General features: G+C 42.1%; 1 protein-coding gene and 1 pseudogene across 13 annotated transcripts in view; both read left to right on the plus strand.

Annotated features, from left to right (window-relative positions):
• Ep400 (E1A binding protein p400) overlaps positions 1-23,894 on the plus strand; it is a 105,001-nt gene that overhangs the window by 25,067 nt on the left and 56,040 nt on the right. For 10 of the 13 annotated variants that reach the window (XM_057765710.1, XM_057765707.1, XM_057765711.1 and 7 more), the window contains 13 exons: positions 610-700; positions 2,798-2,905; positions 3,418-3,803; positions 7,393-7,689; positions 8,694-8,879; positions 12,016-12,156; positions 12,872-12,950; positions 14,445-14,494; positions 15,207-15,264; positions 17,487-17,576; positions 19,935-20,042; positions 20,995-21,185; positions 21,371-21,548. In XM_057765710.1, the coding sequence (XP_057621693.1) occupies positions 610-700; positions 2,798-2,905; positions 3,418-3,803; positions 7,393-7,689; positions 8,694-8,879; positions 12,016-12,156; positions 12,872-12,950; positions 14,445-14,494; positions 15,207-15,264; positions 17,487-17,576; positions 19,935-20,042; positions 20,995-21,185; positions 21,371-21,548 (1,963 nt within the window). The remainder of the gene's footprint in view (positions 1-609; positions 701-2,797; positions 2,906-3,417; positions 3,804-7,392; positions 7,690-8,693; positions 8,880-12,015; positions 12,157-12,871; positions 12,951-14,444; positions 14,495-15,206; positions 15,265-17,486; positions 17,577-19,934; positions 20,043-20,994; positions 21,186-21,370; positions 21,549-23,894) is intronic. The other 3 variants (XM_057765714.1, XM_057765717.1, XM_057765720.1) reach the window with 1 other exon arrangement.
• Positions 10,718-10,810, plus strand: LOC130872289 (U6 spliceosomal RNA; annotated as a pseudogene).

Raw genomic sequence — 23,894 nt, forward strand, 5'->3', positions numbered from 1 at the left:
TATATATGTAGACACACATCTGTGTATGTGTATATGCAAATGAAAAATATATGACTACATATTTGTTTATATATACGCAAAGAGAGAGATGGGGTGATAATCAAAAAACATCATCTTGAAGATTCCGGATAGATTGTTGTTTATTAGGTTTGATCCCTAGTAGGAAGGCACCTGTATTTTTCCCTTTGTTACTAATTTTTTGGTGTGAAATTGGGCCAGGTAGTATGAATGTAGGTCAACCAAGCTGTAGCCTCACAACTAAAAGTAAGGTTTCCTAGGTCTTCATCAACTCTTTTGTTGTCAGTCAGTAGTTAAAACTAGTTTTGAAGCTTGTAGATTGGTGATGATTTGAAATTCCATTTAAAACCAGAATAATAGGTCTTTACCAGTCCTTTTCTTTTCTCCTAAGAGGTAAGTTAGAATCTTACAGTATTTCTGATATATAAATGTACATTATATATGTGTGTTTAAAGATGATGGGTAGGTAGTAGCAGCCTCTTTATTAAAGGGAGAGAGGTCAGTGTTTGGAATAGATATGGTGGTATAGTGTGTGTCATTCTTCTGATGGCTATAACAATAAGAATCTTACTGCTTTTCATTATTTTTTAGCACCAAGCTCTGACTGGGAGTCTCGTGGTGGGGGCTGGCAGTGCCACAGAAGCCGACCCCTTTAAGAGGCAGCAGGTGATGCCATCCACAGGTATGCCCGGTGTGGCCAACAATGCAGTGGTGGTTTAGTTGCCACATGTTTCTAAAGAACTTAATTTCTACTTTTTAAGTTAATTTTTCTTTTGGTTATTATCAGCTAAAATATTTGCATAAGTTTTTATCTGTATTGAAATTAGAAACTTCATTAATTCTGCACATTCCGTCTGCTTTCCCTTGAACAGCCAGTATGACTCACTGTTGGAACTGCATAACCACTTTTGGAAGCTATTTTTTTTTCTTTTTTCTTTTTTTTTGGTTTTTCGAGACAGGGTTTCTCTGTAGCTTTGGTGCCTGTCCCGGAACTAGCTCTTGTAGACCAGGCTGGCCTCGAACTCACAGAGATCCGCCTGCCTCTGCCTCCCGAGTGCTGGGATTAAAGGCGTGCGCCACCACCACCCGGCCTGGAAGCTATTTTTTAAATTACCGTGCCCCTTTTTCTCCCTCTCCCCAAATTTTTTTCTTAAAGACAGGGTTTCTCAATGTAGCATTGGCTGGCCTGAAATTCATAGAAATCCTCCTGCCCCTGCCTCACCAGCGCTGGTATTAATAATGTGTGCCACCACTGTCTGGCACTTTTTTCTCTTTTTAATGTGAGAGGCACAGGTAGTTCAGAAGGTGACACATAGCTGCCTCTGCCTTGATGCCTGCTTCTTCTGCCGTCCCAGCAGGGGTTCGCTGTCAGTATGTTGTGATTATCACAGACATTCTTCAGTATATACTTAAAATTTTTATACGTCTGAGTTATTCTGAAAAAACTAAGACGTAAACACAAAGATAGAGTTACTTTTAAAAAAATAACCTTAATAGGTCACTTTCCCAGTCAATGCATCTGAATCTTCCAGTATCTGCACCATGTTTCACTATGTGGATGAAATTTTTTTTCTTTCAAAGATACTATATCACGAGATCTGACTGGCCTGGAACTCTTCATATAGCTCAGGCTGTCCTTGAACTTGGAGAAAACCTCCCACTTCTGGCTTTCCAATGTTGGGTTTACAGGTGTGTGCCACACTACACATGGCTTTGGACAAATGACTTTTTTTTTTTTTTTTTTGGCTTTTTTGAGACATGGTTTTCCCTGTGTAGCCTTGGCTGTCCTGGAACTCACTTTTTTTTTTTTTTTGGTTTTTCGAGACAGGGTTTCTCTGTGGCTTTGGAGCCTGTCCTGGAACTAGCTCTTGTAGACCAGGCTGGTCTCGAACTCACAGAGATCCGCCTGCCTCTGCCTCCCAAGTGCTGGGATTAAAGGCGTGCGCCACCACCGCCCGGCTCTGGAACTCACTTTGTAGACCAGGCTGGCCTTAAACTCAGAGATCTGCCTGCCTTTGCTTACCAAGTGCTGGGATTATTAAGACATGCACCACCACCGCCCGGCAGATGGCTGACTTTTATCAGTCTTTGCTAGTCTTCCATGTTTATTACTACACTTTTTGGTTTTTGTTTTGTTTTGATTTTCTGCCAGAATGAGCAGAGACTTTTGACGTATAGTCTGAAATGTTCATTTGATATATCTGGTAGCTGATTGGAAGGAGCTGCCAGGTCCAGAAGAGTGATATGTAGTGCTGCTCTCAGACTGCCTGCGAGTAGGCGTGTCCAGTTCCACAGCTGTCAAGAGTTTCTGTCTCTCTCTGTCCATTTTCCTTATTTTGATAAATCTTTTAATGTTTGGTAGTCTGACCTGAGGCTGAAGTCACACCTCTTGTTCGGATGTGGATGTCTGATTCCGAGTAAGGTGCACAGGAGCTTTTCTTTTATTGCTCATTAACCGTTTGTGAACCTGTCCCTGGCTTGCCATTGATGTTCTCTGTCAATTGTCCTAGTCATTGAAACTTCTCATGTTACTTGTGAGTGCTTTGAGAATGATGAAGTGAGCCTCTGCCAGTCATGTGTTGCTTGTCCTTTGACCTTTGTATGATGCTTTTCTTTGTACTTTCAGATTTTTAATGGAACTGTGTCAGTCTTGTCCCTTATAGCGTAGGAGGGCTTCCCTTTTCAAAGACTATAAAAACATTTACATTTGTTTTTTTTCCTACTATTTCTGTGGTTTTATTTTTACATGAAACGACACCTTTCTTGAAAATTATTCTAGAGCAGTCTAAGAGACCTCGTCTTGAAGTGGGTCATCCAGGGGTAGTTTTCCAGCATCCAGGGGTGAATGCAGGAGTCCCTCTGCAGCAGTTAATGCCGACAGTCCAAGGTAAGACCCAGCAGTAGAGCAGTACTCTTAGTTTGTCGTGAGGGAATGCCCAAAACCTAGAACCCGGCCCAGATTGGGACCATGCAGTTAAGGGACTGTACTGGACATAGACTTTCCCGTGTGGGGACATGTTTCTGCATCTCAGTCAATCCAATCCAGTATGAGAAAGCCCTGGCGATAGGTCCTGCCCTTCTAGTGGGAGTCACATACCTCCACACTGTACTTCAAGTGATTTTATTTCTGTGTTCCTTATTCCTACTGCTGTCAGGTGCCCTGTGGTTATTTGATGCTCGTTTTGCTTAGTACTAACTTGCAATAGTTGGGTGCATTCTTTCCTTCTTTGTGTGCTCATTCTGACCTTAGGTCTGCTCTAGGACACTACCATTTTGAGTGTTAAAAGTTCTCATGTGAGCAGCAGGATGTCCAGTCTGAGTCCTTGTGAGTCACTTGGTGGAAGCTGCTGTGCACTGAGATCATTGCTTTGGGCTTTTATTTATTTTTTTATTTTGCAGGAGGGATGCCCCCAACTCCTCAGGCTACACAGCTCACTGGACAGAAGCAGAGCCAACAGCAGTACGACCCTTCCACAGGGCCTCCTGTGCAGAATGCCGCCAGCTTGCACACCCCACCACCACAGCTCCCTGCGAGGCTGCCCCCAGCCACTGTCCCAGCCACAGCTCTCTCTTCCACCTTACAGTTTTCACAGCAGTCACAGATGGTGGAAACTCCAACTCAGCTCCAAATCCCAGTGAAGACTCCACAGCTGAATGCCCCCATCCCTGCCCCCCTGCCTAGCCAGCTTGCTGCTCCTTCTCCACAGCCTGCCCAGTCGACCCTCCATGTTCCGATGACCGGGAAGGCACAGATGCAGACCTCTCAGCTTTCTTCCCAGACCCAGGTACTCTGTGGACATTGGCTGTTTTGACTAGTGAGGTGCAGAAGAAAAGAGGAAGCGGTCTGCAAAGTTGGCCTGCAGTTTAGGTATTTGGTAGTATGGCCTGCACTGAACCAGCACATTCCTCGAAGCAGCTTTACTTGCCTTCCTTAGCACAGTTGGTTATTGTAGCAGTTGCAAATTAATTCTATTTGGCTCTGTATAACAATCATTAAAGTAATAGAAAATCATTATTATTGTTGCTTTTAGTAGAGGAGCCTCGACCTGTTAAGTCTCATGATCTTCGGAGCATGTTGTACTTGTCATCCCATTTGGTCTTCTGGGAAACCTTATGTGGTGATCAATTCTACCAGTTTTAAAAATTGTGGGATTGACCCAAAGAGACATCAATGAAGTGATAATTTAGAGTTGACTCCAGCTTTGTTCAAGGGTGAAGCTATGATCTTCACCATCAGCTCGGCTTCCTCCTTTGCGGCTTCCTTTTCCTTTTTTTTAATATGACGAATTCCACCAATGTGATGGCACTGCCTGTTCTAGTGTTGAGGATGCCACTTCTCCTCACTGACTTTACACCATGTGGGTTTGTGAGTGCTTTCTCCCATTCCTGAAGTCTATTGAGACTGTGCAGCATGGCAGGTACACCAGCTTTAGCGCATAGATGGGCGTCAGTGAGTACTGGGCCCCTTTGCTGTTACTTCTCTCATTAATAAGGGAGCTTCTCAGAAGAGTTTAAGTTCCAGTTAGGATTTATAGCAAAGGCTTAAAACAGATGGACACAGAAAAAGAAGAACAATCTATACTGACTACCATGTGCTGTGGTGGGAATGTCACTGGGGGTAATTTCTCTGTCCAGCAACTTTGTGCAGTGGAATTTGCTACTCCCATTTCATGAGAAGTTCAAGCCATAAGGTTAAAAACTTGACATGTCATCATCTTAGTGGCAAGTATCTTGGGTTATTCTAGAGCTTTGAGGCAGGCAGGTATGGAAACTTCCCACACACTTGGTTAGGGAAAGAAGGTGATTGACCCCAGGACCACTAGACTCTGTCCCCATGGCTTTCTCTCTCTTTTTTTTCCCCTCCAAGACAGGGTTTCTCTGTACAACAATCCTGGCTGTACTGGAACTCAGTAAACCAGGCTGGCCTTGAACTCACCTGCCTCCCTCTCCTAAATGCTGGGATTAAAGGCGCACACCATTACGCCAGGCTTTGCTTTCAAGAGAGTGATCGTCCTTCTTTTGCAGCCACAGTCCTCACTTAGAGCAGCATTGTGGTTTTTACCTTTGTTTCCTGCCTTTGTTGTTAAGTGGATCAGCTAGGCCAGCCTGGTCTACAGAGGGTGTTCCAGGACCGCCAGTGCTACACAGAGAAACCCTGTCTGGAAAAAATAACAACAAAAGCAAACAAACAAACAAAAAAAGGATCAGCTATGGTAAATGACTTTTAAGAAACTGTCCAGGGTTGGAGAGATGACTCAGAGGCGAAGAGCACAGACTACTATTCTTGCAGAGGGCCTGAGTTCAGTTCCCAACATCCACATTGGGTGATTTATGACCCCTTGTAAGACCAGTCCCAGAGGTTCTGACATCCTCTTGTGACTTCCAAGGGTCTTCCCTATACCCAAGTGTGCATACATACCCACACAGAGACACATACACATGCAAATAATTTAAAATCTTTAAAAATAACCATAAATCTATAGAAACTCATTACTAGTTAGACCTTGTAACACATCTGTAATCCCAGCTACTTGGGAGGTTGAGGCAGGATGATTGCATGTTCAAGGCTGTCTTGGCCAACTTAGATCCTGTTGCAAAAATTAAAAGAAAGTTAAGTAGACTTGTCTGAGGCCCACAGGTCAATCTTCAGTTTGGTGGGAAAGACACTTGTTTCTGATGAGTTGGGCTGGGATTAGCCCCTGTTTTCTGTAAATGGCCATAGGAGAATTTTTTGGCTTTGTAGGCCATTCTGCTCTGTCAGTCTCTTAGCTTTGTTCCTGAAAGCATAGCTCCAGATAATTTATGAGGTGACTATACTCGAATAAAGCTTTATTTCTTTATGTATGTACCTACTGTGACTTCTGGGCCCCTGAGGTAGACACCTGTAGGAGTTATTGTTAACATTTTGGGATGGTGGGCCCGACTGGCCTTCCTGCCAATCTAGCCTTGCCCTTTACCTCTTTCTAAGTGACCTCCTCTCTGGGCTCCTAGAACTTCACACAGACTTGTTGAGGTTGAGGCCCCTTTTGTGAGAATGGCTTCTGGACAGTACAGAAAGGTTTCCTATCTCTCTAGCCTTCCTGCAATAAGAGACATACATGGATTTGTTAAAAAGATGCAAGAAGCCAAGCTGGGACTTGGTGGTACTGGCCTATAATCCTAGCACTCCAGAGGTTGAGGCAGGAGAATGGAGAGTTCAAGGATAGCTTAAGCTACAATATTGAGATCTTGTCTCTAAATAGTATACATAAAAATAATAAGCTCATTTGACATTTGAGTGATATTGTTACATGAAAATATAACACAAGACTCTGGCGAGAGGGCTCAGAGGATAAGAACACTGTCTGCTCTTCCAGAGGTCCTGAGTTCAATTCCCAGCAACCACATGGTGGCTCATAACCATCTGTGATGAGATCTGGTGCCCTCTTCTGGCCCACAGGGTTGCATGCAGGCAGAATATTGTATATATAATAAAAAAATAAATCTTTAAAAAAAAATAAACAATTTAAAAAAAGAAAGTATAACACAAATAAAACTCTAGTCTAGCATTGTATTATTCATCTTTCTACAGCTAAAACAGTCTTGTGTGGTTTTTATTTTACTTTAAATTCAGGGATGAAGGAATTTCTGCCTCATGGTTTAAGGGTACAACCTATTATGATGGGGAAAGCATGACCACAGGGGTGTGAGGTGCCGGGTCATATTGTATATGCAACCAGTGAGCAGAGAGTGATCAATGTTCAGTCCTGTGGCTTTTATCCAGCTTCCTTTTTTGTGCCTTCATGATCAAAGCAACTTTCCTTATATAATACAAATTTTAGTTCTGCATAAATGAAAAAAATAAAACTTGCCAATCAGATCCCAAATTATTACAAGAAATTAAGAAAACAGCACCACCTTCCAAAAATGCAAGGAATAAAACCTGCATATGATGGTGCGTATCTGTAACCCCAGCCCTCAGAAGGCTGAAGCAGGAAGATACTTAGGCTTTATAATCAAGGTTTTGTTTTTGTTTTTGTTTTTGTTTTTGTTTTTTAAGGGAAAAAAATTAAATTACCTTTTAAAAGTAAGAGAAAAAACCTGAAGAAGAGGAAAGCTTCCATGAGCTCTGAGATAATATACCAAGGTACTAATGTACAATTTATAATGGAGCTTTTGTTAGGTTCTTTGCAGTACAACAATTTATTGGACATCATCTAGCCTGTGGTTCCAAGTTGTGGTTTGTGATGGGATTAATTTTGTGTGCATGTGTTGCCATAGAGAGGAAGGCACTGACTGTGCTGGCTTGTGTTGACTGAGTTCTCTGCCGTTTGGGCACTCTGAACCTGTGGAAGCCTTGTCCTGACCCTGATTCACTTGTCTTCTGCCCACTAGACAGTGGCATCGACCAGGCCCCCCCTGGACTCTGCCCAGCCCTGCCAGCGGTCTCTGCCTACTTCCTCCTCTTCCTCATCCCTTGTACCTGTGAGTGGCTCAGGCCCTGGACCCTCGTCTGCTCGTTCTTCTCCAGTGAACAGACCCTCTACTGCTACCAGCAAGGCTCTGTCTCCCATCACTTCCCGGTCTCCAGGGGCAGCAGTGTCAGCTCCCCCCAAGCCACAGAGTCCTGCTCAGAATGCAGCCTCATCCCAGGATGGTTCTCAGGATAAGCTGGCCGAACAGATAACACTGGTAAGTGTGCCTAGGCAAGTACAGAGCCTATTTGTTTGGGGGAATCTTCTTGTTTTCTAGGCTAGCCTGGGTTTGGGAGATCTTGCTCCCCACTTGACTAAGAGAGTAACTGAACAAAATAAAGACTTATGTCATCATACAAAATAGCCAGAATTCAGCTTGTATTCTGGTTTGTGATATATATTTCATTATTTAAAGGCTGTGATAGTTTAGAACTGAGTACTTGGTTTATGATCATTAGAAACCAGGACTGGGACTAAATAATGCAGCCTTTTCTGCACAAAGTAGACTCATGGACGTCTTTGCCTTGTGGTGAAGTTGACCATGGTGGACTGATTTTTGTCCAGTCATGGCTGAAGGTGGGAGTCAGGCAGGAGTGACAGGAGCCACACCCTCAAGAGGCAATGCCCAGCACGTAGTACTTAGTTCTTTTTGGAGGACTGTTTTGTTCAGTTTTATCAGGAGTTTAAAGAAGCACACATTATATTTGATTGACATAAACTAAGTGCTTCTCTTTGTCTAGTTTGATGTTAGCTCTGTGGCTAGTCTTCATTGATTTTTTTTTTCTTTCTTCTTCCTGGTTGTTGTAGAGCAAATTCCTGGCATTGTTGTTTCCCTTGTACACACTTCGATTTTTTGGTGTAAACATTGGTCCTTTTGGTTTCATTCTAACTTTTTTCTTCTTTTTCTGGTGGCTCTTGGGGCTTGAACCCAGGGCCTTGGGATGCTAGGTTGTTGCTTTACTACTGAGTTTACATCTGGGCCTTTTTATTTTGCTCTTTAGAGACAGCAGGATCACTACTGCTTGGCTTCCTTGACAGTGTCTGAGAGAATCTGACTCTATGGTGTTCTTCTAGAGCCACTTAACCTGTGTGAACACTTACCTTGCACGGTGACCTCTTTGAGTCTCTCTCTTTCAGTTCCTGAGCCTGACACAGTAGGGTTTAGCAGAGTACATTTAATTACATGCTGACCCTTACCCCCGACATCCATGTTCCTTACAGGAAAACCAGATCCATCAGCGAATAGCAGATTTAAGGAAGGAAGGCTTGTGGTCCCTAAGGCGGCTGCCAAAGCTTCAAGAAGCTCCACGCCCTAAATCTCATTGGGACTACCTGCTGGAAGAGATGCAGTGGATGGCCACAGACTTTGCCCAGGAGCGGAGGTGGAAGTTGGCTGCTGCTAAGAAAGTAGGTTTGAAACATGCTTTGTGCCTTTTGGAGTAGTTGAGATTTAAATTGCTGTAAGTGAGCCAGGCACATACCTTAAATGGTAGTGTCACATGACCTTATTCCTAGCACTCAGGAATAAGGCTGGTGGAGTAGGGTAGGTAGGCTGAAGAACAGCATAGAATTCATAGGCATTAGTGAGGGGTCAGCTCTGCACATTAAGCCTACATCAACCCTTCCTTCTCACTGGGACAGGGAGAAACAAACACCAGCTTCAGGGAGAGCTTCAAGGAAGCCATGAGAGTGTTGATGAGACACTAGTGCCTGGTGTCATTGTAGCTGAGTGCTTTTTCTATCTCAGATGAGGTAGACAGTGATTATTGGTATGTGCTCTGTGTTGAATGAGTTACTTTTTTGAGCTGATACAGGCAAGTACATAGAGTATTTTCATTGGGAACACAGAATGACATCTAAAAATAGAATTTTGCTTTGGAGAGATGGTTCAGTGGTTAAGAGCATTTGTTGTTCTTTTAGAGGACTTGGTTCAGTTCCCAAATCCACATGGGTACCCAAACCATCTATAACTCAAGTTTCAGGGATTCTCACACTTTCCTCTGGCTCTGAGGGTAACAGATACACACAGGTACACATATATACATTCAGGGAAAACATGCAAGCACATGAAAAAAAATTCTTTAAAGTAAAATCTTAAGCCAGATAATGGTGGGTCACAACCTTAATCCCTGTTCTTGGGAGGCAGAGGCAGGTAGAACTCCGTGACTTCAAAGCCAGCCTGATCTATTTTGTGGGTTTCAGGTCAGCCAGAGCTATATAGTAAAACCTTGTCTCCTAAAATAAATTGAAATCTTCAGATTGAGATGTAGTTCACTTGGCAGAGTGTTTGTCTAACATGCCTGAAGTTCTTGGGTTTGATTGCCAGCATTTATAACACAGGTGTGGTGGTATACACTTGTAATTTGGAATTCTAAGACTTGGGGTGTGGAGGTAGGAGAATAAGAAGTTCAAAATCATCTTTGGCTCATAGCACATTTGAGACCAATCTGAGACCCTGTGATAAACAACAACAACAAAAAAAGGTATATACATAGTACATAGACATCTTTTTTTTTTTTTTTTTTTGGTTTTTCGAGACAGGATTTCTCTGTGGTTTTGGAGCCTGTCCTGGAACTAGCTCTTATAGACCAGGCTGGTCTCGAACTCACAGAGATCCGCCTGCCTCTGCCTCCCGAGTGCTGGGATTAAAGGCGTGCGCCACCATCGCCCGGCATACATAGACATCGTAACAACAAAAAGGAGCAAGGCAGTTGTGGCGCACGCCTCTAATCTCAGCACCAGGGAGGGAGGCAGAGGCAGGTGGATCTATGTGAGTTCAAGGCCAGCCTGGTCTAAAGAGTGAGTTCCAGGACAGGCTCTGAAACTACAGAGAAACCCTGTCTTGAAAAACCAAAAAAAAAAAAAAAAAAAAAAAAAAAAAAAGTCAGTTTCGGTGTTGATAACTCAAGTATACTAAAAGTACTGGTTGCTCTTTCAGAGGACCCTAGTTTGGTTCCCAGCACCTACCCTCATGGTGGTTCATAACTTTATAATTTATTTCCAGAGGATCTGATGTTTTCTTGCCTCCTTAGGCACTGCATATAAGGCAAGCAAAATATTCATACACATAAAAATAATTAAAAAAAATCCTTGCCTGCTATTGTACACCTTTAAGCCCAGTACTCAGAAGGCAGAGTTTGGAGACATTCTTGCCTACAAAGCGAGTTCCAGGACAGAAAGGGCTGTTATACAGAGAAACCATCTCAAAAATCAAAAAGAAAAATAAAAGAATAAACAATTATTACTTGCTTCAGTAGCACATAAAATAAAATACAGAGAAGATTATTATGACCCTGTGCAAGAGTGACACTCAGACTCATGGAGTGTCCCATATTTTAGAGCACTAACACTCACCTGCACCTACCTACAGATGCACACACTTACTCTACTGTTAAAAAAACAACAGAGCCGGGCGGTGGTGGCGCACGCCTTTAATCCCAGCACTCGGGAGGCAGAGGCAGGCGGATCTCTGTGAGTTCGAGACCAGCCTGGTCTATAAGAGTTAGTTCCAGGACAGGCTCCAAAACCACAGAGAAACCCTGTCTCGAAAAACCAAAAAAAAAAAAAAAAAAAAACAACAAAACCCAAAAAACTTGTCAGCAAAACCCTACCTCAAAAATAAGAAAATAAACATTATTTTGTTTAGGGAAAAATGTGAGTTATCTTAACCCAACAATCTCCATATGTAGGAACATTTAGCTGCATTCATGCAGTGAAATACTCAATGGCCCATTAGGCATGTTGTGTATTTGTTGAATGTGAAGATATTAATCACATGAAACAGGGAAAAAAGGTTGTAGTGTCATATAGTGTTTCATATGTGAGAAAAATAGATGTAAATAGTAAGATAAAGTTCAGAAAAGTCAGGTAAAAAAATGACAGCATTTATTTGCTTGTAGCCATGTTTTCATCTAGCAGACCTAAGAGCCTAGGAGGCACCTATCAGTGAATTATGTGTGGCTTTGTTTTTTGTGGTATGGTTACTCTTTGTGGAGCATGCTGGTCTTGAAATTGTGATCCTCCTGCCTCTGCCTCCTGAGTGCTGGGATTAAAGATGTGCTCCACTACGGCTAGGCTAGGCTAGGCTGAGAAGTCTTTTTTTTTTTTTTTTTTTTGGTTTTTTGAGACAGGGTTTCTCCATAGCTTTTTGGTTCCTGTCCTGGAACTAGCTCTTGTAGACCAGGCTGGCCTCGAACTCACAGAGATCTGCCTGCCTCTGCCTCCCGAGTGCTGGGATTAAAGGCGTGCGCCACCACCGCCCGGCTAGGCTGAGAAGTCTTAATTTTTTTCCCCTTATTTCCCTTTTCTCTTGGCATAGCATAGAGCTCTTTTTATTGTTCCCCCCACTCTTTGTTTTTTCATATAGGTGTGCACATTCATGTGGAGGTCAGGGAACAACTTTTGGGAGTTGACTCTTTCCTTCCATTTTACATGGCTCTTGTGGAATCAATCTCAACTTGTTAAGCTTGGTACCAAGTGTCTCTACTTGCTGACCCATCTTGCCAGCCTGAGTACAACAAACTGTTGAATTTTTCTTCCCCAGCTTGTCAGAACTGTAGCCCGTCATCACGAGGAAAAGAAACTTGGTGAGGAAAGAGGGCAGAAGGAAGAGCAGAGCAGGCTGAGACGCATCGCTGCCACCACTGCCCGTGAAATAGAATGTTTTTGGTCAAACATTGAACAGGTAAATGCTGGAATTAGTAGGATCTAAAAAGAAAATCAGCTCATCTTGGGGAGAGGGTCAGTGCAGTAGACAGTTTTTGTGGTTACCTGTCGTCTTTGGTTTACTGTCACCAACGAGGAAACGTGTGTCATATCTCTAGAAAGAAGAAAACAGTTTGATTCCTAATGTATGCTTTTGGCTTTAACTTTTATAGTAAAAATAAGAATCCAAAAAAAAAAAAAAATCAAATGTGTCCAAACTGTGAGGCTGTGTGCCAGGGGATAGAGTCTCAGGAGCTTCAACATTCATGTGTGTGCACCCAGAGACTTTGTGCTCACTTGCCACTCTGTGTTTGTTAGTCTTTTGCAAGGTTTAGCATAATCCTGCTCTGACCACTTTGTTTTGTTTACCTTTGTAGCTGTGGCAGCTTTGAAATGAAAATGTAGTAAAGGCCTGTCAAGTAGTTCTTGGAGTGCTTTGGCTGTGAAAGGCAATGTCTCAGGATACCTGCTCCCATCTACACACTTTTTTAAGAACTGAGATTTTTTACTGCCTAATAGAATTTGAGCAGAATAGACTAGGATACAAAACAAAGAAGAGAGCACCAAACTGAGTTTTTTTCCTGAAGTATTGTGAATGAGTATTGTGTGAGTTTAATGTGCTATGTGCAGAATTGTACAGTTTATATCCATAATGACTTGCTTATTTACTCATATATATATTTTTTTACATTTAGGTTGTAGAAATAAAACTACAAGTAGAATTAGAAGAGAAAAGGAAAAAGGCCTTAAATTTACAGAAAGTTTCCAGAAGAGGTATGATATTGAAACTTTTTTATTACATTTATTTATTTAGTGTGGGATGGGAGAAGACGCATGTGCACCGTGGCATGTGAGACGGTCAGAGGTCAGCTTTCTAGAGGTGGTTCTCCCCTGTCATGTGGGTCCATCAGGCTTGGCAGTGAGGGGATTTACTTGTCTGACCTATCTTTCTGGTCCTCCTATAGTTTTAAAATATTTTTAAAGATTTACATATTCATTTTGTATATGTATGGGTGAATGTGTGCCACCACATGCCTATGGAGGTCTAAGTACAATTTGTGAGACTTGGTTTGTTTTTCATCATGAGTTTTGGGGATTGGACTTAGATTATCAGGCTTGATGGTAGGTGTTTTTGCCCATTGAGCCATCTTGCCAAGCTTTTAAAGCTAGTCTTAATGAATCTCAGATATAGAGATTTTGTGAGGTCTAGATATAACATTTGTAAGGCCTAGCATTTAACTTATAGGATATGTACACACAGGCTTCACATTTTTTTATATTGTGTTCACCTTCCTGGTTTTGGCTAGAGAGTTCATTGGATAGGAGACCATTTGCATACATTTGTTCTGCTTGTTTTATTTTGTGCACACACACATACACACATACACAAAGGAGTGTTGTGGGGAGAGGGTAGGATCTCCCTCTGTTGCCCTTGTTGGCCTGAAATTCAGGAGGAAAGATTGTTCTCTAGCACCTGAGTGCTGGGATGGAAAGGTGTACACCACCAGGCCCAACAACAGTTAGTTCTTCATCTCAGCTCCTTTGCTCTTTTTACTATGTGTCAGTAACCCAAAGTTGGTTGACTCTGAATGTTTTCATAATTGAAGTCCTGTTTCTGGACAGTAAAGAGACCAACTGATTTATCTGTCAGGCATAGGGCCCTTTGGGAATTGGGTTGGTCTTTGCACTACTGAGATATTTCTGTAGTCGTTTTTTCCCAGTAATTGAATACTTAGGTACATGTGAGACACCAACACGAGTGGCACTTACTGTCTTCTCTAGTCCTTAGAATGTTCCAGGAGCCCTCATGCCTTTCATATTTTTGGTGACGGAGCAGACTGAGAGGTGGCCATTACTAAAGTTGTAGAATTGTAAACTGAGAGCTAGACAAAGTGGCACTAATTTGAATCCCAACGCTTAGCAGGTAGAGGCAGGGGTGTGTGAATTTGAAGGCTGCCCGAACTCAGCTAGACCTTGACTCAAAAAACATTTAAAGAGAGAGAGAGAGAGAGGGAGGGGAGGGGAGAGGAGGGGAGGGGAGAAGAGAAGAGAAGAGAGAACCACAAGATGAAAAGATGAAAACAGTTGTTCTGGGTTACTAAGAGGAATGGGTTTACTGTGCAGGGGAGGTGGTGGAATTTGTACTCCCTGTCTTTGATTGTTGATAGCCATAGGACTCAGCTCGGATAAGTAGACAGCACGTAATGAGTTAAAGAGCATCATCTCACCACAGGTCTTGTGGTAATACTGTATTTCTTGTGTCTCCAGGGAAGGAGTCCAGATTAAAGATATTTGATACATCACCAGAACATGATCTGGTAAGTACAGGGTTCTTTTTGCTCTCTGACATAGAGTGTGGGCTTGTTATATTTTCTAGAGAAGTTAGTAGAGTATGAAATTAGTCCACTTTGAAAATACAGTGGCATTGGGTGGTGGTGGTGCACACCTTTGATCCCAGCACTCAGGAGGCAGAGACAAGTGGATCTCTGTGAGTTTGAGGCCAGCCTGGTCTACAGAGTGAGTTCCAGGACAGAGGCTGCACAGAGTAACCCTGTTTTGAAAAACAGAACAACAACAACAACAAAAATATAGTGGCACTTAAAATAGCTGTAGTTTCACTTGGGATATGAATTTGCGAATTTGAGAGGATGAAGTTGTATACAGTAATTAAGGATCTATATCCTTACTCCTTCTCCTTGGTGTTTATGTCATGATTTCCCAGCAAATCCCTTGATGCTCTCCAGGGACATCTGTTAAATAGACATTTCCAGGGGCTGGAGAGATGGCTCAGTGGTTAAGAGCATTGCCTGCTCTTCCAAAGGTCCTGAGTTCAATTCCCGGCAACCACATGGTGGCTCACAACCATCTGTAAAGAGGTCTGGTGCCCTCTTCTGGCCTGCAGACACGCACACAGACAGAATATTATATACATAATAAATAAATATTTAAAAAAAAAAAATAGACATTTCCACCTTCTCATCTTATTCTGTGATGTTAAATCTCACACTTTTGATTTTTATTCTGTTTCAGGATCTAGGATTATCTGGAAGGAAAAGAAAAGCTAGCACATCTTTGACTGATGATGAAGGTCTGTTCCCTATTCCCCTGATGCTTTAGGACTTGATCACTAGCAGGATGTGCATTCTGTATTGTCATATTTTTCGCTATGCTGACTTTGACCATGGTCTTATTATATTAAATTGGTTAAAAGTTTATTTTTTATTTATCCAGGAGTCTTTGAGTAAAAAGAGTAACTTTTGGTATCTCCAGATGACATATGGGGTGTTTCTGTAGCAATTTGGTGGTATCTTATTTTGTGATCTCTGGAAACCTAGGTGCATTTGGAGAGCCTTAGGGATACACAGAGATGATTCAGGGCCAGGTCTTTTTCTGACCTTAGTACATTAGTGGAGATGTACCTTTTGAAGGAAGACATGCTCAGTGCCTACCACAGTCACCAGGCTGGGATCTTTGGGAGGAGTACCTGTCATGTTTAAATGTTGGCACTTGGTTCAGGTTAGAACACAGATGTAATAAGTATGAGTGACTTGAGATCAGCCTGTGTTCATGGCTTCTGACTTGTTTGCAAACAGATAGCCTGGTTCCCAGTTGCAAGAACAGAGGAAGGAAGCAGGGATAAGGTATTAGAGAAAACACATGACAGTGTATTAACAGATGCTAGATGAGTGAGGGCCCATTGGTCTCAGGAGCACTATAACTGGCTTGACTGGCAGTGTGTAAACTTCCAGTTTGAGGTTTTAGTATGGGGTTGATTCTTGTTTGGGAGAGTTTGAGCAGGTTATTAGTGTGGTAGCTGTCAGGATTGTTTCACACCAAAAGATAAAGAAATGAGTGACAGTGGTGACTCACAGGAAGTAGGAGTTTGGGTTCCATTGCCCTGCTTTGACATAGCAACTTGGTATTCTTCAAAGCGCTCTTGTTTCTCCCATTTGCTCCTCTGTCCTAGTCTTCTGTCTCTTCTTTTAGCTGTTCTCCTGGGAGATGGTCCCTCTTCATCTCCTCCCACACAACTCTGACTGTTGGCACTGAAGCTGGAGAAAGGTAGAGGTCAGGAGCAATGCTGGTGCCTCCAGCCAAACAAGGGTCCTCTTGGAAGGATTTAGGCTAAGTACTTGTCTTTCTCTCCTTGACTACCTGCTGATAATTGGGAGGCTAGGACATAGTCATCAGTGCAGCAGTACATGTGATGACTGAGAAAGCATTGAGGAATAGATGTTTTGGGGTGGCATCTAGCCATGTCTAGTGATTTTAGATGATTTTCTTTGTAGACTATAAATGTGACTATCTGGCTGATTTGGAGACATCCCCTTGTTAGGTAGTGGGTCAGTTTAGGGAATTAGACTCATTAGGAACTGCTTTGCTTGATAGATATCTGACAATGTTGTCACCTTAAATTCTGTGTTTCTTTGGTACAGCCTTACATAGTCCCAGGCTGTCCTCAGTTGTGATGTCAGCATGGCCAACCGCACCTTTTCACTATTCTTTCTCCTAAGCCAGTTCATTTGTTAAGCAAGTTCAGAAGTGGCAGAATGAAATTCCAACATAGGTCTAGCTTGTCTTGTAAGGTTGCACCAGGCTGTTCATTTCTAGGACTAGATGTGTCCTGGGCCTGTGGATGTGGTATCTTTTGCCTTGTCAACTTTGGTGAATGGTAGAAGTTTTATAGTGAACAACTGAGGAATTTGGGGATGGAGTAGAGATAGTGGACAGAGTATGTGCATGTGTGTGTGCACATGTGCACATGTATTCTGGAAGAGGTGGGTCATCTATTAGTGCGGATGAGAAGAAGCCAGCTAAAGAACTGCTGCTGAAGAGGTTCAGCTTTTCTGGCCAGCCCTCTTACCTCTGAGAGTTTAGGGTTGAAGAGTATAGCTGGTCTCAGTTAATGGCTTTTGAAGCACAGGATTGCTAAGGGAGGGCACACATTTGGTCTGGGTTGTTGCCCTTCTTGTAGTAGGCAGAGATGAGTTCCTAGAAAGCATGCATCCCAGGAAGTATGCATGTAGTTTTTCTGTGGTGGGCTTTGTACTGGGTGGGAACTTTACCAGCATTCTGAGCTAGTGTGAGGTCTATTGCATATTGAAGAAACAGGCTGAAGTGAAAGGAAAACATTTCCCATTTGTTGCTTGTTTAACAGTTGTTTTCTGGAATCAACCTGAAAATTTTAAGTATTTATATTCAGTTATTTAATAACTATAAAACAGTTTTGAAGCTTAATAATATTTAGTGTTGCTGAGAACTTCAAGTGAAGTTTTGCATGTCCCTGACCTCTGATGATAACCATTTTAGTGGAAGATGAAGAAGAGACCATCGAAGAGGAGGAAGCACATGAAGGGCTAGTTGACCACCACACAGAACTTTGTAATCTGGCCAAAGAAGGTAGGCTGTCACTATCTTACTGAAAATACTTTCATTAAATATTAAATAGACACAGGAGCATTTGAAAATAATGTCAGATACAAATGACAGCAGTACATGGGGCATAGTGTAGTTATCATTTTCTTTGGACCGCCAGCCCGCTTCCAAATAGAGACACGGAGACTTACTATTAATTATGAATGCTCCGCCTTAGTTTAGGCTTGTCCCACTAACTCTTTTAACTTAATTGAACCTGTTTCTATTCATCTGTTTTGCCATTGAACTTTTTACCTTTCTTTCATTCTGTATGTCTTGCTTCTGTTTCCTCCATGTCTGTCTGGTGCCTGGCATCTCCCTATCTTTTTTTTTTCTTTCTTTTCCCAACCTAAGTTCCTCCTTTTTACTCTTCCTGCCTGGAAATTCCACCTATACCTCCTCCCTCACTATTGGCTGTTCAATTTTTTATTAGACCAACCTTATACAGGCAAGGTAAAACAGCAACACGTCTTTACATAGTTAAGTAAATATTCTGCAGCATAAACAAATGCAGCATATCTTTACATAGTTAAACAAATGCAACACATCATTGCATAGTTGAACAGATATAATATTCTGCAGCATAAACAAATGCAGCATATCTTTACATAGTTAAACAAATGCAACACATCATTGCATAGTTGAACAGATATTTTGCAATAGCATAGTGCTGCCAAATTCAAAGAAACCTATCTCTGGTGTTGAATTACTTCTGTCCTGGTGATCACAGCTGACCTAAGACTTTTTGTGGCTCACTTTCTGAACTCTCCTCTCCCATCTCTGTGAGTCTCCCTAGCCACTGTTGAGACAGAAACAGAATTCCTTCACAGTGGTTTTGTATGGTGTGGCTTGATATGCCTGTCCAGTGGTTCTGCCCAGTAGTTTCGGATATATTGTTGGATATTGCTGACACACCTTAACTCTGCACACTGTTTCACACATAAATATGTCTTTGGTTACTTTGATTCCAGCAGTGCTGTTGTTGGTATTCTGTTCTGTGGTGTTTGTACACATATGTCTCTAAAAAGGCTCAGGTATGGAACATGGTCAGCTTGCAGAATCATGTAGCATATACATGACTGTGCCAAGCTACATGCTGTGTCAGCCTTGGAGCTGGTGATGAAGATAGAGCCCCCTGGTGGCTGACATTGAAGTGCATTTTCTCATGTCTGTTTGGCTCATTTGACTGCTAAGTTTTCTTCTTAATTGACTTACTTATATATTCTGGATACAAATTCTTGTTTTGTTTTTATTATTTTTAATTATGTGTATATGTGTCTCTGCCTGTGAGTATGTGCATGAGTTCAAGTGACCAGAGAGGCATTGAATTTTCTGAAGCTGGAATTATGGATTGTGACCTGTCTGAGATAGATACTAGAAACTGAGCTTCTGTAGAAGAGCATCAAGTACTCTCAACTGCTGAGCCTTCTCTCTACCCCAGGGGACATAAGTTATACTTTGGTCATGAGAATGGCTTTTAATAGTGTCTGATTTAAAAAATAAAACTTAATTTAAAAAAAATCATATTTGTTGCTGGTCATGGTGACACATGCCTTTCATCCCTTAGGAGGCAGAGGCAGGTGGATCTGTGAGTTGGAGGCCAGCCTGGCCTACAGAGTGAGTTCTTAGACAGTCTCTAAAGCTACAAAGAGAAACCCTGTCTCAAAAAAAAAAACAACAAAAAAAAAACAAAAACACAAAACGAAAAAAAATCTAAAAATGTTAATACCAATAAATTTAACTGAAAAAAATATTTAGACTCTGTATAAGTTATTTTCAGAGAAAAGAAATGTGCTTTTAGAATTTGCAGGTTATAAATTCCTAATCTAAAAATCCAGAATTCAAAAATGCTTTAAAATCCAAAACTTTTTTTTCTGGGTTTTTAAGACAGGGTTTCTCTGTGTAGCTTTGGAGCCTGTCTTGTCTGGAACTCTATAGACCAGGCTGACCTCGAACTCATAGAGATCTGCCTCCTGAGTCCCTGGATTAAAGGTGTGTGCTAGAACCGCCTGACCAAATCCAAAACTTTTTGAGTAGTAAAGAAATGGTGTTCTGAAGTTTCAGATTTCAGAGTATTTTTGATAGTAGATTTTCATATGTGTGCTCAGTTGACAAGTTATAGATAGTTTCCAATCCAGAAAATCAAGAGATAAGAATATGTCTAGTTTTAGGCATTTTGGATAAGCCATGCTAGCCTGTATCAGCTGTTTTAGGAAGAGGAGTGTATGTGACAGGCTACCTATCCAGTCTTTTTGCTCTACCTTTCTGAGTGCTTTTTTTTTCTTTACAGCTAAGTGGCAGTTGTTATAAAATGATCTTGTTTCTCTCTGCCATCCTTTCCAGCTGAATTGCCCTTAATTGATTTGATGAAATTGTATGAAGGTGCCTTTTTGCCAAATTTTCAGTGGCCGCAACCTGAACCTGATCATGAGGAGTCAAGCGGGGAAGAGGGTATGTTTTTAGTGTTAAAGAATTCAGGTTTAAAATGAAAACCAAAATAAATATGTAAAATAAGATGTAAGAAATTGGAGGTATTGGACCCAAGGACAGGTTTTTCAGTTCATGTTAATTATGGCAGGAACTTTGGGCTTTGGATAGGATAAAACCTGTGATGTAACTGTAAACAAAGAACAAGTGAATTTGAGCCAAAAAAAAAAAAGAAGTATATTTTATATGTAGTTTTCCAATTGAATAAGTTTTAAACTCTGAGGTTTTTACTTATTAACGTGCTATCTTTACCAGAGCACTGTGTAAACTGTGGAGGATCTAGAAATATTTTTTCTAATTGTGTGTTGTGGTTTATGAGCCTAAGCATCGTCTTGTTTTTCTGGACTTTGCTGTGCTTGGTTATTAACTTGAAGGCTTTTAGTGGTTGGTTTTACTTATTAGGCATTCCAGACAGCCATTCTAATTCTTTTGCTTTTATTAGGTAGATATAAGATGTGAGGACATGTGTCAGTTGTTAGAGGTCTCCTGTAGAATTCAGGGCCTTTCACAATCCCCTTCTGCAGCAAGACCTAGGGTCAGATACGAAGACTTCTTCCTTGTTTCCAAACTTGTGTGATGTTTCTAATTTTTCCTCTTTTTTTGATGGTAGTAGAAGGGAGACCATTAAACCTCAGATACTTGTCTGTCCATGCTATTGGCTCCCAGTCAACAGAGACATTTCCTGAACACCAGGCTGTTGGGGCAGATTTATGCTTTGAGTCCCAGATATAGTTGATTGTGGTGTTTCCTAAGAATTATTCATGTTATTGTGGATGTATAAAATGGATTGCAATGAAAATGTATCAATTATTCTGTATTCTTTGTTGTTGTTCGTTCCTCCCCCCTCCCCCGTTCTTTCTATGTTTAGGCTCCTAAAACCCACAGCAGTCCTAGTTCTGTTTCATTGTTTTTCTAGATGTGGAAGACTGTCCTGGTGACAGGGAGAGCCGGAGGGACTCAGTTCTCATTGACTCACTCTTCATCATGGATCAGTTTAAAGCTGCAGAGAGAATGAGCATTGGAAAATCTAACACCAAGGACATCACAGAGGTTACTGCTGTGGCGGAAGCTGTCCTCCCCAAGGGCAGTGCCCGGGTCACAACTGCGGTGAGGAAATCTTTTCTGCCTCCCAACAGGCTCCATAGAAAATTGCTAGAAAAGATAATTGCTGTTCTTCTGTTCTGTAAATCATTTGGGACTGTATAGGTGTGTTATACAGCCTCTGAATTTAGGCTCTGAGAAGGTGTGCTAATTACTTAGTCATTCCTTAACTGGTCTGTCTGTCACTATAGGTGAAGTTTAGTGCTCCATCTTTGCTGTATGGTGCTCTCCGAGACTATCAGAAGATAGGACTTGACTGGTTGGCCAAGCTATACCGGAAGAATCTCAATGGCATATTAGCTGATGAAGCTGGGCTCGGGAAAACTGTGCAGATCATTGCTTTCTTTGCTCACCTTGCCTGTAATGAAGGTAAGAGTCTCTCAGTTTTCCACCAGAAAAACTGGATCTGAGGGAGAAAAGACCTTTTCAGTCTCTTCTGCTCAGAGTAGGTCCTTGCCATGTTGCAGGAAAAGTTGACCTGACTTATCATCCTTGTATTGGGCTTTTATTGTTATTTGCCCTTTGTATTAAAAAGTTTAATTATATAATTAGTTTTTATTGTTATTTATTTTTGTCTATATGTGTTTGTCTGTGTAAATGTTTGCCCTGTGGATTTTGTTGCCCATTGGAACATTGCAGAGGTTGTGAGTCATGTGATGTGGGCACTGAGAACCAAATTCAGGTCCTTGGAAGAGCTCTTCACTGCTAAGCCGCTTCTCAGGCCCACAGTCCGTCCATCCGTCAGTCCATTCATCCATCCTCCCTCCCTCTCCTCTGTATGTGTATATCCATGTATATGTATATGCGGCCATTTGTCAAGATCAGAGACCGCTTGTAGAGTTTGTTCTCTGCTTCTACCAGAGACTGAATTCAGGTCTGCAGGCTCAGTGCAAGTGCCCTCACCATTTGTCTCTGCCTCAAATTCTGATATGAAAGGCTTGGACCACCATGCCCAGCTGGTATCACCATGGCTTAAATGTATTTTAAAGTAGATGCACATATATAATTGTATTTTAAAGTAGATGCACATATATAATTGTATTTTAAAGTAGATGCACATATATAATTGTTAATTCAAGATGGGACAAAAAGCACTCTGACCTTTTTATTGTTTAAGGGGAAAGGGTGTTAAATGTCTTACTATATTTACAAGTCTACCCTATCTTCAGGAGACATGTTCTAATGCCCAGTGGGTGCTGACTTCCTGAACCGTACTATGTTTCATTTGAAGTTCAGAGCTTAACTGAAAGTAAGCACATAAAAGTGATGCCAGCTTCTCTGTTCTTCCTCATTAGGACTGTTACTAAGTGTCACTTGAACAAGCCCTGGATCTAATAACCAGTGTTTCTACCAGGTGCTATTGAGCAGGTGGCATGTACAGTGTGGATAGAATAGACAAAGGGATTGATTGTCCCATTTCTCAGAATATGCTTAGAATGGTGTGCAAATTAAAATTTATGAATTCTTTATTTCTCGAATTTCACAGTTAACATTTAAGACAATGATTAACTGTGTTACTAAAATTTTGAGTTTTACTATGGTACTATGGTCTTTGTAAAGTAGGAGTGTTCATATTGTTAGTTGTGAGGGGAATGAGTAGGTGAACCTGGAGGAGTTTTAGGCAGGACAAGGAAGTCCATCACACTGTATGTGAGGGAACCAGGGAACTAGAGCCATGGGTGTGGGGCTGGAATGCAGTGGTACACTCAGAGATAGTGCAGTAGCTAGGTACGGTTGGAAAGGTGGTAAATGTCCATATGGAAGGAGGGTGGAAGTCTTTGTGCACATGTGACTGTTTCAGCCAGAGGATAGTGTCATTACAGGCCTAGGTTGGGAGGGCTTGTCCACTTTGCTAATAGCTGCTGATGTCAGAAGAGATAGGCTATATGGAGTCTGGTGTACAAAGGGGACACCAGATCTCATTGTGGATGGTTGTGAGCCACCATATGGTTATTGGGAATTGAATTCAGGAACTCTGGAAGAGCAGCCAGTGCTCCTAACCTCTGAGCCATCTCTCTGGCCCTCACCTACATTCTTTCCTCCCTCCCTCCCTCCCTCCCTCCCTCCCTCCCTCCCTCCCTCCCTCCCTCCCTCCCTCCCTCCCTCCCTCCCTCCCTCCCTCCCCCCCCCTCCCTCCCTCCCTCCCTCCCCCCCCTCCTCCCTCTATTTTTCTTTGTTTGCTTTTCGAGACAGGGTTTCTCTGTGTATCCTTGGCTGTTCTGAAACTCAGTTTGTAGACCAGGCTGACCTCAAACTCAGAGATCTGCCTGCCTCTGCATCCGAAGTGCTTGGATTAAAGGTGTGCGCCTCCACTGCCCGGCTGCCCTTTTTTTTTTTTTCTTAAGTTTTTGAGACAGGAGACTGTACTGGAATCACTCTGTAGACCAGACTAGACTCAAACTCACAGAGATCCTCCTGCTTCTACCTTCCGAGTGCTGGAATTAAAGGTGTTTGCCACCATTGCCTGGGCCTTTTTTCTTCTTAAAGACTTATTGTTATGTGTCTCTGTCTGTGTTTGAAGACCAGAAAAGAGTGTTGGATCCCTTGGAACTGGAGTTGCAGGTGGTTGTGAGCCACCTGACATGGGAGGTAGGAACTGAACTCTAGTTCTCTGCAAGAACAGCCTGTCCTCTTAGCCATCTTTCCAACTCCTTCCTTCCTTCCTTCCTTCCTTCCTTCCTTCCTTCCTTCCTTCCTTCCTTCCTTCCTTCCTTC

Source organism: Chionomys nivalis, chromosome 3 (genome assembly GCF_950005125.1).
Source record: "Chionomys nivalis chromosome 3, mChiNiv1.1, whole genome shotgun sequence".
Taxonomy (NCBI): Eukaryota; Metazoa; Chordata; class Mammalia; order Rodentia; family Cricetidae; genus Chionomys; species Chionomys nivalis.